The sequence below is a fragment of the Phalaenopsis equestris genome, unplaced genomic scaffold (assembly GCF_001263595.1).
Source record: "Phalaenopsis equestris unplaced genomic scaffold, ASM126359v1 Scaffold000114, whole genome shotgun sequence".
In the NCBI taxonomy this organism is placed as follows: Eukaryota; Viridiplantae; Streptophyta; class Magnoliopsida; order Asparagales; family Orchidaceae; genus Phalaenopsis; species Phalaenopsis equestris.
The window spans coordinates 782627-798216 of NW_018164556.1; the positions used below are offsets into that span (position 1 = coordinate 782627).

The following is a 15590-nucleotide window of genomic DNA, read 5'->3' on the forward strand; positions in this document are numbered from 1 at the left end:
GCCCCCCCCCCTCCGCCTATCTTTAGAGGTGTTATTTTTTTTTCTTGCAAGGACCTCTATTTTTTATTGCGGCCGAGCTCAATCTATAAAAAACAAAAGATATTAAGGCTTTTTGAATTTCTCTCTTGTGGAATGAGGAAGATCATCTATAGGAAACAACGTTGCAACGACAAAATGGTCAAATCCATCATAAAATCTTACACAATTTTTTCTTGATTCAATCACTCACTTTTGTAGCACATTAAATACCATTCAATGCACTAATATATCTTTAGCAGAGAAGTAAAGTTATAATTTGGCACGAAAAAATAAATGACCAATTCAAAGGAACAACTAACAACTTCTATTTGTAAGGATTATTCTTTTCATTCTTATTTTATTTGGTTGTCTTCCAAAAATATAAGAGAATTGTCAAACTAAATGTATATCTTAAATGGGCAAAGGGTAAAATTTGCCTAGGATGAGAACTTGCCGAGTTGGATTCAGGATGATCTTGCCAATGAAGTTTGAGTAGGATCTTCTAGCTAGATTTAAGGAGAACTCTCCAACCTAATTCACAAAGTCTCATCTGCTTGGGCCTGGGTAAATTTATCAGCCAAATTTTAGCACGGATCATTGACCAAGCTTATGCAGAACTTGTTGAAAGTTAACATTGAACTCGTCGAATTACTTAGCCCAGACAGTCTCCTAAGCTTAGAAATCCATTTGGTGACTTCCTATCAAATAGATGGGTGACTACTGGTCTTATTCTGAGCTCTTGGTGAGGTTCTATGCCTCTTGTAATTTATTTTATACTTTTTGCATTTGTAACTCATCCTGTATGAGCTATTCCGACCGAGCCGAACAAGAGCCAAGCCTGAGCTTGCTCAAGCTCGGCTCGTTTACAGCCCTAGTCTAACGGCTGTCTGGATTAGAAAAACTGAAAAGAACCAAAATAGCCCAGTCCCAACGAGGCACAGTTACTGAAGGGGATCCACCACTTGTTCCTGGAAATACAACAGACGCGCCACTCACAAAAAGAAGAGGCCACAAAACTCAAGAGAGCAGAAAATCAAAACAGTAAAATACCAAATATATAGTCTTCTGATAGAAAATAACCCTAATTAAAAATAAAGAAAAAGGCGGTGAGACCTGCAATGCTATGGCGCAAACTGTCAACCTTTAGAAGAGAAGCATGAAACTAATTTAAATTTTGTTGAAATGAGAATGCATAGGAGGATTAGTGGCTTGAAACAGAGACAAAATGTGAAATGAATGTATCCGCCAAAGGGTTAGTGTAGCTCCAGTGTCAAAAAAGATTACAGAGTTGTCTTAGATGGTTTGGTCACATTAAACGTTGGTCATCTGATGATCTGATTAGGAGAGCAGATGTTTTAAATTCGACTTGTGTTAAGAAATGCAGAGGTAGACCTAGGAAGACTTGGGCTTATTGTATTAAAAATGATCTTAATTTACTAGAACTAAATGAAAATATGACACTAAATAGGACGCAATGGAGAAAAAGGATTCATGTAGCTGACCCCACGTAGTGGGATTAAGGCTTTGTTGTTGTTGTTGTTGTATTCTTATTTTATTTGGTTGTCTTCCAAAAATATAAGAGAATTGTCAAACTAAATGTATATCTTAAATGGGCGAAGGGTAAAATTTGCCTAGGATGAGAACTTGCCGAGTTGGATTCAGGATGATCTTGCCAATGAAGTTTGAGTAGGATCTTCTAGCTAGATTTAAGGAGAACTCTCCAACCTAATTCACAAAGTCTCATCTGCTTGGGCCTGGGTAAATTTATCAGCCAAATTTTAGCACGGATCATTGACCAAGCTTATGCAGAACTTGTTGAAAGTTAACATTGAACTCGTCGAATTACTTAGCCCAGACAGTCTCCTAAGCTTAGAAATCCATTTGGTGACTTCCTATCAAATAGATGGGTGACTACTGGTCTTATTCTGAGCTCTTGGTGAGGTTCTATGCCTCTTGTAATTTATTTTATACTTTTTGCATTTGTAACTCATCCTGTATATTTTTCTATCGCTATATAAATCTCAAGCCTCACCCATAAATAGGTTGTTGTGAAGAGACCTAGGTTTACGTAGTCCTGCATAGTCTAGCATAAAAATGTTATTTATTTGAGCCTGATGGTGAATTTTTCTTTCCTCATTCTCGAGTTTCTCTCCGTCTATGTTTTAAGCTTCTCGTTTTCTCCATGTTAAATAAGTTTCTGGCACAACCCAAGGACAGATAAATGAGGATTCAACAGAGTGCTCAAATTATTGAACATGCTTTGATTTTTTGAAATACCGTCTACCATACAATTTTAATGCACTTGTTATTAGTTAGGATGCATGGATATTATTGGTGGCTTGATTTGCGTGGGAAGAAAAGCTGCCGTGGCTAAAGGCTTTCTCCCTCCTTGAATACCTGAAATTAGAGAGAAAATATTCATACAAAACATTGAGGCAAGTAAATAACCATGCTGCTCACTAAGCTATTTTTATTAAGTAAAGGCCTTCAAATTCATGTTGAAAGTTGATATTATCATGAGAACATCATATAGATAGAAATCTCTATGCCCAAATTATTTTATTATCTCACTAACAAGTAATAACAAGTACCATTGATGTTGAGTGACTATCTTTGATGACATTTATGAATGTAGGTTGACCTTACAGAATTTGTTGAGAAGCATGAATTTGTGTTTGATGCTATACTCGATGAGGATGTCTCAAATGATGAAGTAAGCTATAGAAAGTTCAGTGTAAATTAGATTATAGATCTTATATCTACGGGCCCTCTAAACTTATGTTTTCTAGGTATACCGTGAGACAGTGGAGCCAATAATCCCAGCTATCTTTCAGCGCACAAAGGCAACTTGTTTTGCGTATGGACAAACAGGTAAGTACTCTTGTTTGAGATTGGATGATTTTTTTGTTTTTCTTTCTTTTACAAATTCAACTTTCTTTTGCTGTAGCATTTTTTACTTCATGATGCTTGTCTAGTTTTCTTCATGTGCAGCCAAAAACATTATCCATCTTGCTTTGCACTCATTGCTTCGGCCCTAGCATAACATTAGCTACACATTATAATAACCTACTGCTTCATGCGGGTATTGAGTGCTTGCTAGATTAAACTTAGCTCAGTATTGTATGACTATTTGACAAACAGTCTTTTTATGGTTCCCACGAGACTTATCCACCAAGTATTATGGTTAGTTTTTGTGGAAGCCACCCCTATCACTTCATTTTTGCACCACACTGTAGGTAATGAGCAATTCTTCATCCATTAATCATACATTAGCTAACAATCGATAAAGCCCATTGTGTCACATTTCATTTTGTGTAACTTTGGATCCATTAATCATTGAATGCAGTGCGAAAGAATGAATTCTAATATGGTGTTTTCTGAACAGGCTTTCCTTTTCTTAATGTTATTTCTGCCATCAATGCTTCCGTCATAACAATTATGTCACCTGAAAGTTTGTACATGTTTTTAAGCAATCAATTCATGGTGGTACGATGTTATGACAGCTTGACATTATCCCTGTAATGATAAAATAAATATATCTTGTGATTTAATTATTAGAAAGCCATTGCGTACACTTATTCTATTCCTTCCTAAGTAATGAGGGTAAAGCATATGCACAAAAAAATTAAGCAACTTCGTCTGCAAGTTGCAAGTTAATGTGGAGGGTAAAGCATATGCACCAAAAAATTAAGCCATTGCGTACGCTTCATCTATTCACATCAACTTCTTTGTATTTATTTGATTATTACATTGCACCTTGGTTCTGATTCTCTTATTTTCGATTTTAATTTAAGAAAAGCAAGTTTACTTGTTTTGTGGTTTTTAATATTGGAATCCTTTAGTTTTCTTGTATGATTTACCGGCGCCATATTAGAATAATTGCATCAGAAAAATCTACGAAAAGGAAATCATTCTCCTGAATGTCACTTCTGTTATGAATAATCGTAAACTGCAAATTTTTAACATTGTTCTCGACATTTATTCTCTTATTTGGGTATATTTTGTAAGTCACATTACTATAATTGGCAGCTCTGTAGTGTTTTTCATTAGTTTATTAGTAAGGTAAAATGTGATTTTAATATATACATTTTTTAAATATCAACTGATAAGAAGAGCAAAATTCTGACCCATGTGATCATTCACCTCAGCCTAGATTTCTGTCAACTAAACAGGTGCGCTTTTTTTTCAGGCAGCGGGAAAACTTACACAATGCAACCGCTACCACTTCGGGCGTCTCAAGATATTCTAAGATTAATGCATCATACATACCGGAACCAGGGATTTCAATTATTCGTTAGTTTCTTTGAGATTTATGGTGGGAAGCTTTTTGATCTGCTAAATGATAGAAGGTGGGCTTCTAAGAAATTTACATGTGGGATGAAGGGCATGCATGTTTTTTTTTTTTTTTTGAAAGATTTACATACATTCCACTCAATTCCTATTTAATTACATATCTAACATCTAAACTTCAATTTTTGCATATTCCGTCGTACCTACGCATAAAAAGTTGTATTTCACTTTTTAAAAGTTAATATAGCACTTTTTAAAAGTTAATGTATTTCACTTTTTAAAAGTTAATATAGTGGTATTTTTTATTTGATATGAAAGATTTGGGTGATATGAATGTAAACAAAATAAAGTTTACATGTTAGATATATAAATACATAAGAATTGGGTGGTATGTGTGCAAATTTTGCTTATTTTTATTTTTTTTTTTGCTGACTACAAATCCTTTTTCTGCCTCAGAAAACTTTGCATGAGAGAGGATGGTAAACAGAAAGTTTGCATAGTAGGTTTGCAAGAATACCGTGTGTCAAATGTCGAGACCATCAGGGAGCTTATTGAGAAGGGCAATGCAACCAGGAGTACTGGTACAACTGGCGCAAACGAGGAGTCCTCTCGATCCCACGCCATACTTCAGCTTGCTATTAAGAAGTCAGTAGATGCCAACGAATCAAAAAATTTCAGGAGGTCAGCCGACAACAACGAATCAAAACTAGCTCGAATCATAGGCAAGATGTCATTCATAGACCTAGCTGGCAGTGAACGAGGCGCGGACACAACCGATAATGATAAACAAACTCGGTAATCTTTATCATCTTGTCATTCTTTCTTAGCCATGAAATCCAAACACCATAGGCTTTTCTGATTGAAATTCAAGCTTGTGATGCAGAATTGAAGGTGCCGAGATCAACAAAAGTTTGCTTGCCTTGAAAGAATGCATCAGAGCTCTTGATAATGATCAGGTTCATATCCCTTTCAGAGGGAGTAAATTGACTGAAGTTCTGAGAGACTCATTTATTGGAGACTCGCGCACGGTTATGATTTCATGTTTTTCTCCAAGTTCTGGTTCATGCGAACACACACTGAACACACTGAGATATGCTGATAGGTGATGCTTCCTTCCTCGCTTTCATACCTGAGTTTCCTCACTCTATTTTCGTTAATTTTATGAAGAGTAAATATATCATTTTTTCAGGGTGAAGAGCTTAACTAAGAGTAGCAATCCTAAGAAGGAAATACCAAATCTAAGGGTCTCAACTGTTGTGCCCCTATCTTCAGTTTTACCCACTTACTCAGCTCCTGAAACCATCAATGAAACAAGTAAGCTTGTCTCATCTAAGCGTGCCACAAAAGAAACTTCTCCACCATTAAACATGGAGCCTGCTGTGAGAGAGGACATACGAGTAGCATCTTCTTACTCGAACCACTCTAACCAAAGTAGAGGTTCCAGCACTCCTGAGGAGTACGATGCCTCTGGCAGCGCTTATGAGCGAGGCAAACAGTCCTCGAGGAAGGCGGAGTCATACTCGGTAGCAGGGCTTGATGATAGGGCTCGGAGAGTTACTGCCACACAGATAAAGAGAACTGATATTTATGACATGGATGCAAATAACTTGGAGAAGACTCGGAGAGCTACTGCCATACGGACAAAGCGAACTGAAATTTACGATATCAATGCGAATAACTCAAATTCAGATGATGAATTGAACGACCTTTTAAAGGTACATGTGAATAATTATATTTGAATCTCACCTTTTGAATTTTACGCCGAAAGAACTGTGAAAATATCCATATTTTCAGGAAGAGGATGATCTGGTAATTGCTCATAGAAGACAAGTTGAGGAGACCATAAATATTGTTAGGGAGGTGGGCATATCTGTTAAAATTTTGTTATAAGACTGACCATAGCCATATATGTTTCTGCTCACTTTGGTGTCTGGTACAGGAGATGAAACTACTGGAGGAAGTTGATCAACCTGGTAATCAGCTCGACGAGTACATTACAAAATTAAACGTCATTCTATCCCAAAAGGCGTCCGGAATAGCGAATTTACAGGCAAGATTGGCTAGTTTTCAGAGGCGTCTGACAGAACAAAATGTTTTAATTTCCTCCCCGGCTCCATGAGTTGTTCTGTGCTGAAATGAAATAGGGAACAAGTATCTGTGGCTTTTAGCTCAGTGCTGCTATGGTCTTAATATGATCAGTGGTGAACATAGCTGCAGTATGTGCTGCATATTTGTTCTGTTGTGGGGATGATGGCTTCATGTTTTAAAGTTGAGATTTTTGTCTCTTTTTATTTCCATTTTTTATTATTATAGATGTGGCATTGTTTCATTATGTTAATGAATGATACTATAGAGCTATTTGTATTATGATTTACAGGTTAAGATATGGAAGACATGACTTTGTTTGTTATATAGTTCATGTTGGCTTTCCATTTGATTAATAAAAGTGTAATTTCTTAACCATATTTTAACTACATGTGATTGCAGCTTAAAAAAATGGCGCCGTCTCCGGAGTGTCTCAGAAAATACCCATAAATTTATAAATAGCTAGACATGTGCCATGAAGGAAAAAAATATTGTATGCAATTTTGCATCAGGATTCCGATCAGGGCCTGTCACGTGTACAGACAAACCCATAAATTTATAAATAGCTAGACATGTGCCATGAAGAAAAAAAATTATTGTATGCAGTTTTACATCAGGATTTCAATCAGGGTCTGTCATGTGTACAGACAAACTCACTCATGTATTTAATTGAGGGTTTGGCTGTACACGTTGTAGGCACTTGAAGGGAGTGGGGCGCGTCTACTTGGATAAAATTTTACCAATTTGATCCTGATGAATTTTATTTTGAGATTAAAAAATATATTTATAAAACAAAATTTGTATTAATTTTAATTTAACCCGGTTAAAGTTGAATCGGAATAAACTTAAGTTTTTCTCATTAGCATCTTATTTTTCTGAAAATATTGGTACTAGTATTCTTATGTATTTATATTTATATTTAAATTTCATAATTATGCATAAAAAAATGCATTTTATTTTTTAAAAATTAAAATAGTGATATTTTTTATGTGATGAAAGATCTTGAGTCTCAATGTAAAAAAGTTTTAAATGTTAGATACATAAATATATGGAGATTGGGTGGTATGTATTTAAATGCCCCTAACAGTCATTTTAATTTAAGATCTAACAAGTGCAATCTGATCTTATTAAAAAATGTCCAACATTCTCCCTCCTGTAATCTCTTTACTTAGCAGGAATATATATCTATATATACTAAAAGAATGGTCGGAGGCTATTATATAAGCCCCCAGCCACACTCAAGTGTCAAACTATTCAAGGACCGCCCTCACTACCAACAAACTGGCCAAAGAGGGATTTGAACCTGTGACTAGAGAGTTAAGACCTTCAGAGAGGTTGCTCAACCAACAAACCACGACCGGCGGCATATAAATATATATATTCATCTCCTTGGACAATCAATTAATTGGTTAGTGAAACAAATTAATGTACATAGCCTCAATTATAGATTTTATTTTTTTTTTGCATGCAAAGTGAACTCTGTATTCATAAAAAATTTTGTAGATGTAACTTTCATCATAATTTGATAATATTAATAAATATTAACACCAAAAAGATCATAATGTTCTGTGAATTATGAATTAAAAAGAAACCTCAAATCTAAAAGTCCAGACCAAGCCATTTCTGATAATAAACACAAGTTTTAGGAGAAATAATACCATCAGGACTGCACTCATTTATCCTGGGACACACTCCACAAGGAACTGAGGATAAACCTCCTGCTTTAGGTCCCCCCCTACCCCTCAAACTTCTGTAACATTTCTTTCCTGCCTGAATATTACTGAATTCACCAACACCAGAGCTGATCAATTCCTCAATCTCCTTGTCCAAATACATGGCCACCAAAATCTCCTGAATTTGCTGCAAGCTACATTCTGTCTTAAATATCCCAGAATCCCTCACACACTTCCATACATTCTCCACACTCGCAATCTTCAACCTTTCAACATGCATTCTGCACTGTTCCCTCAGTATCCTGATAAATTCGAGATCCAGGGTTCCGTCGGAATACCACGTTCCGCCTGATATCTCTTTCGAAGGCTCGAATTCGACGGCCATGAAGAATTTTCTCGCCTTGTTGTGGACGTTGACCACGTCTTTGATGAGGTTTTTGGATTGGAGGGATTTGAGGGCCTTCGTGACGGCGTTGTTCGCAAGGCCGGTTTGCTTCTTCATGTCTGCAGTCCATATTCCTAAGCTTTGTTTGCTCCATATTAAGTCGTGTAGTTTTTTCTCATTTTCTGGCAGTGGAGGAAGCTTGCGCTTCTGAGGTAGCTTTGCAGTTCCATTCATGATCCGGGATTTCTGCCTGAAAAAAAAAAAAAAAGAGGAAAATGAGAAGCAAGATCTGATGGCCCATAAAAGTTGAACAATGACTGCTTGCACTGGTAATTCAGGAAATTAAATGTTTTGTTGTTCGGAATTGTCTTAAATTGTTTCGGAAGAAGGTTCTACATCAAATGGATTGAGGATAATTGTGATGCCTGATGTATTGATAGGCCAGTTAATTGAATGAAAAAAAAGAAGATTTACATGCATACCATTAATTTTCCTGAATTATCAATCAAATTTCCTCATCACATATTTTCCAGAAGCTAAAATACCCATCACAAATGCCCTAATTAAAAAACAAGTTTGAGCACATGATGAAAGAAAACTGGTGCAATCACCACTAAATTTTCAGATGTCAAATTTCTTACAGGAATAATGTTAAATTCTCCTACAAATCCTGCACCCAAATATGCTCATAAAACAATAGGATTGGTTAACAAAAGTTAAACAAATGCAAATGAGATCAAGTGGCGGTGGTTATAACAAAAACTAGAGTTTGAAGAAATTCGACAAACTAAAAAACCAAAAAATAATGGATAGAAATAGAGTAATAGAAGTCGATTGGAGCAATCAACATGGTGGTTAACAACAATTATGGGTCATCAAAACACATCAGTGAATGACATCGAGTTTTCCATGCAACAAAGAGAGATGAAAAGTGGGAGAGAGGAAAAAGTTGGAAAAAACCAAAAAAGAAATACAAAGATTATAGCTAATCCTTAGCAAGATTCCATGTAGTGATAGAGGTCTAATCCAATGCATGCAGACCACAATCATTACCAGCCAAAACTGACTGGAAAATCTAAGCCAAAACCGATTCGATCAAATAAAACCATAAGTAAGTAGGGATGCATTAAAAAAAAAACAAATATTCAATCCAAGAATGACATGACACGCCACTTAGGGTGTGTTTGGGGCAGCTTAGTTGCTGTGGCTTGACACGAGAAGGCACTTTGAGGCATTTGGTTTCCATAGAGTGGGTTTGTTTATTTAAACTCACCTGAGGTGACACGACGCCGTCTGCGACCAACGTTCTGCAATTTCCTTTCAACATTACCCGGCTGCCCCGCAACACGTATCTATTTGGGCGATTCTCCTTCGGTTCACTATCTAAGAAATTTTCTTTCTTTGCTTTTTTTTTTGTACTATGATACCTATGACGAGTGATTGCTTGGCATTTTCTTCCTTTGCTTTCCTTCGTCCTCTGGTACCCTCTATCCATTAACTTTAAAAGCTTTTCTCCGCGGTTTGTGGTCTCTATCTTAGTGGCTTTGTTCTTCGTGATTTGTGTCTTGTGCAAACACCCAATTGCTTTTGATTTGTTTTTCTGTGAAGTTTTTCGGAGAAATGGCTATATTGGAAGAATGACATTTGTATACTCTGTGATGACTTTCATTTTTTCATGGTTGTTTCAAGAATTTTTGTTGACGACTTTGTTCTTTGTGGTTTATTGTCTCCGTGCCGGTGGGATTACTCTTTGTGGTTTGTTCTCTATCTCAGTTTGGTTGCTCTTTGTCTCGATTGGGTTGCTCCTTGTGGTTTGTTCTCTATCTCAGTTGAGTTGTGCTTTGTGTTTTGCTCTCTGTTTTAGTTAGGTTGCTCTATATATGCTCATTGAATTTTGATGAACAACTATGTTAAATGCTTTTTGATGAATGGGGGGATACTAATTTATGTGTTTTATGAATCTATTTTGGTGGGTTGCTCTTTGTGGTTTGCGGCTCATCTATGCTCAATGAATTTTGGGGTTGTTCCTGATGGTTTGTGGTTCCTTTGAGGACCTTCAGTATGAACCTATGTGCAAAATTTTTTGATGAAGGGAGTAGCCTTCATTTTTCTTATGAAATTGTTTGATTAATTTTTTACTTGTTATAAAAGGGTGAGACGTGTAGCCTGATTTTATTGGGATTGATACTTTGACTTGTCTTTGTATTGCTAAGAAGAACTCATTGAACTTTTTGATGAAGTCGTTAACTTATTAAGTAGCTCCCAAGCATGGATAAATATAATTAATCTTGGATAAATATGCTTGAGCTTTGATCAATACTTTCTTAGATTTTGAGGAGCTTATCATGGGCATGACTTTGATTAGTTTTGGTAAGTTCATATTAATTTTTGTGAATTTATTCTGTATATTCATTATTATCAGGACGCGTTATGCCAATGGAAATTTGGAAAATTAGGATGACCACATTGGTTAAATTATTTGAATTCTTTCTCATCTTCATGAGTTTCCAAGTGGGATCCATGTCATTGAATTGAAGAGTTAATTAAAATGTCAAAAATGAAACAAATGCTAAAGTTGGTGAACAAATGGTTGTTTGTTTGATTATTTATAACTTGGTAGAAGCTATTCTACTTCTCTTTCCAGGTTCATTGGTGATTATAAAAAGGGGCGATTATGCACATGCAATCAAATTCAAACATATTTATGTTTTTTTGTTTTAAAATATTATTGTTGAATTCAGTGTTATTTTTATGTGTTACTACATCAACACAAAATAACATGGACATAAAAAGATGTAAAAGAAAGACTACATCTATATTATGCTTAATGTATGCGTATTACAACTCATATATTGCTCACACTCCCTGCGTGATATCCCCGAACTTTAGCAATAAATGAGTTGAGGAATTGCTTGTGGGTCATCCAACAAGACATAGCATGTTCCGTGTGACACAGACCATATTAATTGATCTCTTAGAAGAACTACACAAAACATTATGAACTCCATAGCTCCTTTAGGATGACTTCAAGAAAGATGTTAGTTAAAATCCTCTACATTTTATCACAAAATAAGTCCATGAGAAGAGTTACAAAATAATTCCAACACTCATTAGAAACAATTAGTAGATATTTTTCAGTTGACTTGAATTCTCTAATCAGCTTATCTTCAAACATTATCAGAGCCGAAAACTTTACATTTCAAAGCACCTCTAGAAAGATCTCACAAGATCAACACTACGTACCATATTTTAAGGTAGATTTATGTTCATTTTTTTCCAAAATTTACTTAAACATAGTAAATCAAATATCTTACATAAATGAGTAAGGATTGTGTTAGAGCAATTGTTGAAATACATGTGAATGCACGCATGTCCAACAGTAAAATATTATGACTATATGTGATTTGAATATTTGTTTCACTTTTATAATGACCAGAGGGGAAGACAAATCACATATTCAAATTTGCTATATGAACTAATAAACACAACTTCCCAAAGCCGCCTCCAAGCTTTTGCTTGAATATGAAAAAATTAAATAATTATTTATGTACAATATCAAAGATTATACTTATAACAGTCAAATATTATTTAGTTGATGTTGGATATTAATTACAAAGAAGATATCTCGAACGCTTTCCTGATACAAAATATCACATTCTTGATTTCAAAAGACTTAACGTTGATCAGAAAAAAAAAGAAAATGTTTAACAGGAAATACTCATCTTTACGTGGTGTTATTAAGAATATATCTAACGTATGAAAAAAAATGAGTTTTTCTACGAGGTATACCCACACGTTCTTTCAAAAACAAGTGAAGAATGTGATGACTCTTCATAATTACATTCGTCAGCATCATTCATGTAGTGATATTGATTTCAATAGTGCAGATGAAGATCAATCACATGCTCATACTGAAGCATATGAATATCGCTTAGGGTAGTCAATATCACTAGCTATATGTGATTTACCTGTCTTGTACACATGATGGGGAAGGTGCTGAGGAGATAGAGTTGAGAGAGTAAATTAAAAATGCAATAATTAATGAGTGTGTTGGAATTTATAATAGGAAATAATTTATTCTTATTAGAAGTTATGAGGATTAGATTTATTTTCTAATATCTTTATTTTCTTTCCTATTTTAGGCTTTCCTATTTTATGTTGTTTCATTTATCTCCAAATAATTAACATAAATTGATTAATTAGAGATTTAAGGTGTTATATCTTTCCTTTCATATTATTTCTTTTTATTGTTTTTCCCATTCAAGAATTAATGTAAGGGTTCTTTATATTCTCTTTCATATCAATAAAAAAATTTTGCATTATCCTAAATTTCAACATGGTATCAGAGTAAAATTTCCTACCTTAGTTGTCGGTCCTCCCTCCAAAGTCGTCTTGTACACATGATGGGGAAAGTGCTGAGGAGATAGAGTTGAGAGAGTAAATTAAAAATGCAATAATTAATGAGTGTGTTGGAATTTATAATAGGAAATAATTTATTCTTATTAGAAGTTATGAGGATTAGATTTATTTTCTAATATCTTTATTTCCTTTCCTATTTTAGATTTACTTTCATGGATTAGATTAATTTTCTTTCCTATTTTAGGCTTTCCTATTTTATGTTGTTTCATTTATCTCCAAATAATTAACATAAATTGATTAATTAGAGATTTAAGGTGTTATATCTTTCCTTTCATATTATTTCTTTTTATTGTTTTTCCCATTCAAGAATTAATGTAAGGGTTCTTTATATTCTCTTTCATATCAATAAAAAAATTTTGCATTATCCTAAATTTCAACATGGTATCAGAGTAAAATTTCCTACCTTAGTTGTCGGTCCTCCCTCCAAAGCCGCCAAACTCCCTTCCTGCCATCCTCCACGTAGGAAGGGAGGGATTCGGGCTCTGAAAGTGAGTGAGAAGCCTTCAGTGACGAAATAGGCGGCAGAGATCCTATCTCACTGTGGAAGTGGCATACGACCCAACAAGGGGTGGTCACGGTTCAATCGTGTTTTCAAGTTTGAGGACGCCATTGGCAACCAGCTTTGTCATATGCTAATGACCTCCGTGACGGGCCACCTAATGGAGATCGACTTGGAAGATCGCTTTCAAAAGTGGCATTCGTGCGATCCCGCAGACTTCTACTATGCACTTTTCCGCAAGTATGTTCCTCAGGACAAGTTGGATTTGAAAAGAACATTGAAAGAAGAAGCCAGAAGGTGCCAGTGGCTGGTATTGTGGCTTGACTGTGACAGGGAAAGGGAAAATATTGCATTTAAAGTGGTTGATGTTTGCATTTTTGTCAATAGTCAGCTCAACATATGGAGAGCTCGTTTCTCAAAATTGATTGATAGGGAGATACAAGTAGCTCTCTAGAAACTTGTTTGGCCCAACAAATTTTTTGCAGATGCAGTGGATGTCAGATAGGAAATTGACTTGCGAATTAGTCCATCATTTAGCAAGTTTCAAACAATACTTCTAAAAGATACATTTGTGTTGGATTTTGCTGCAGATGAGAAGAGAGTTATTGTTCTAAATTATGTCCCTTGTTAGTTTCATAGTTTGGGTTTCTTATTTAAACGGTTTTGGGAGATATAGGCAAACAAACCAGAAGAATTTTGGACCATTAATTGTCCTCATACATCAAAAGAGGGAACTATTACTTTCTCTTGGACGCGAGGACACCTCCTCCAGAGCCTTTTACTGCATCAAGCTCCCCACCCGGAAACTTTTTCATGCATCAGGTCCTCCACCGAAACTCTTCCTGTAGCAGACCTTCCTCCAAAACTTTTTCCTGCATCACTACCGCCTCTGAAATTTCCTACAGAAGACCCACTTCCGGAGCTTTCCTGCAGAAGACCCTCCTCCAAAACTTTTCCAGCAGCAGACACTCCACTTGAATTCATCTTGCAGCAGACCCTCCTTCGAAGCCTTTTCCTGAAGCAAGTCCTACCTATGAAGCTATTCCTTTTTTTTTCATTTTTTTGTAGGCAATACTCCAATTTTTTCTGGCTTGTGGTTGTAAACCTTCAAAAAATATGAGCTCGATAATTTTTGGTGCCTATAAAGTATTGTACTATATATACGGATTATAATGATCTGAACATACATTACGAAATAAGCATATTTATGAGAGAAAATTTTACAGGTGTTTAAGAAATAGATTAACAAAGGAATGTGATTTCTTTAGGCAGACATATAATTTGCGGATTCCAACTTAGATAGTCATCAAGCGTGAAAAGTTTCTTTGAAGAAGTTATCTCATAAATTTGATCATCTGCATTTCAAATTAAATATTACGATAATGTTAACTGTTGTTGTAGTGGTTTTATTTTAGATTTTGAATATTGTATTACTCACTGTTAAGTAAGATGTCAGGTCTAAGTATAATATTTGAACTTATGAGTTTTTAGGAATTCTGAATATAATTTTTATTTTCAAATATGAGAAACCTAAACAGGTTCTCTTATAAACTACACAACAATATAGGGGCAAAAAAGTCTTTTTATAATAAAGAAGCAGCACAGCTGTACAAAACAAACAGAAGCATGGTTTCTTAGCACAGCTGCCCCAAACAGACCCTTAATCTTCATATGAATGGAAAAAGCATAAGAAGTTCAACGTATAATTTATGACTCTCTTTGGTAACATCGCCATTTTTAAAAGAGTGCCTTACTTCAAATTATTGCAATGAGGATGCTCTTTGGTAACATCGCCATTTTTAAAAGAGTGCCTTCAAATTATTGCAATGAGGATGTACACATAACACATGTAACTTAATAAATCCAATTTGAACGCTGGAAATTTTAAAAGCCTCAAGTTAACAGACAGTTATAGTTTTGTCTCTTCTTTCTCAAGCAATGCATGCAATTCTTCTTTAAGCAAAATATTTATTCCTTCTCTGGTCCACTTCACAAGCTCTCAGATTAGAAAAATTATTTTGTCCGACGACCGCATGTGCTCTACATGCGGTAGCGAATGAAAAATTAACACATGTAATGGTGAGCCCTCAGTGAAGAGAAATAAGCAGAATGCGTGACCCGACCCGAACTCCGCCCAATAACCGGAAAAAGCGTATATTTGGATTTATGGAATCCCGCCAAATCTAGTATTTCGACATTTTCGATCCATCCAAAGATTATT

The 15590-nt window shown here is 35.3% G+C and overlaps 2 protein-coding genes across 2 annotated transcripts in view; one reads left to right on the top strand and one right to left on the bottom strand.

Moving 5' to 3' along the window:
- LOC110021007 (kinesin-like protein KIN-13B) overlaps positions 1 to 6718 on the top strand; it is a 13140-nt gene extending 6422 nt beyond the window's left edge. Inside the window, exons 5-12 of the mRNA XM_020719326.1 lie at positions 2654 to 2731; positions 2808 to 2889; positions 4208 to 4367; positions 4765 to 5103; positions 5192 to 5410; positions 5498 to 6023; positions 6103 to 6168; positions 6248 to 6718. Of these exons, the coding sequence (XP_020574985.1) occupies positions 2654 to 2731; positions 2808 to 2889; positions 4208 to 4367; positions 4765 to 5103; positions 5192 to 5410; positions 5498 to 6023; positions 6103 to 6168; positions 6248 to 6427 (1650 nt within the window). The 3' untranslated portion in view covers positions 6428 to 6718. The remainder of the gene's footprint in view (positions 1 to 2653; positions 2732 to 2807; positions 2890 to 4207; positions 4368 to 4764; positions 5104 to 5191; positions 5411 to 5497; positions 6024 to 6102; positions 6169 to 6247) is intronic.
- A 1243-nt stretch (positions 6719 to 7961) lies between these two features.
- LOC110020996 (DNA-directed RNA polymerase III subunit RPC6) overlaps positions 7962 to 15590 on the bottom strand; it is a gene marked incomplete in the record, with an annotated part of 10347 nt that continues 2718 nt past the window's right edge. The window contains 1 exon segment of the mRNA XM_020719308.1: positions 7962 to 8688. Coding sequence (XP_020574967.1) covers positions 7993 to 8688 — 696 coding nt within the window.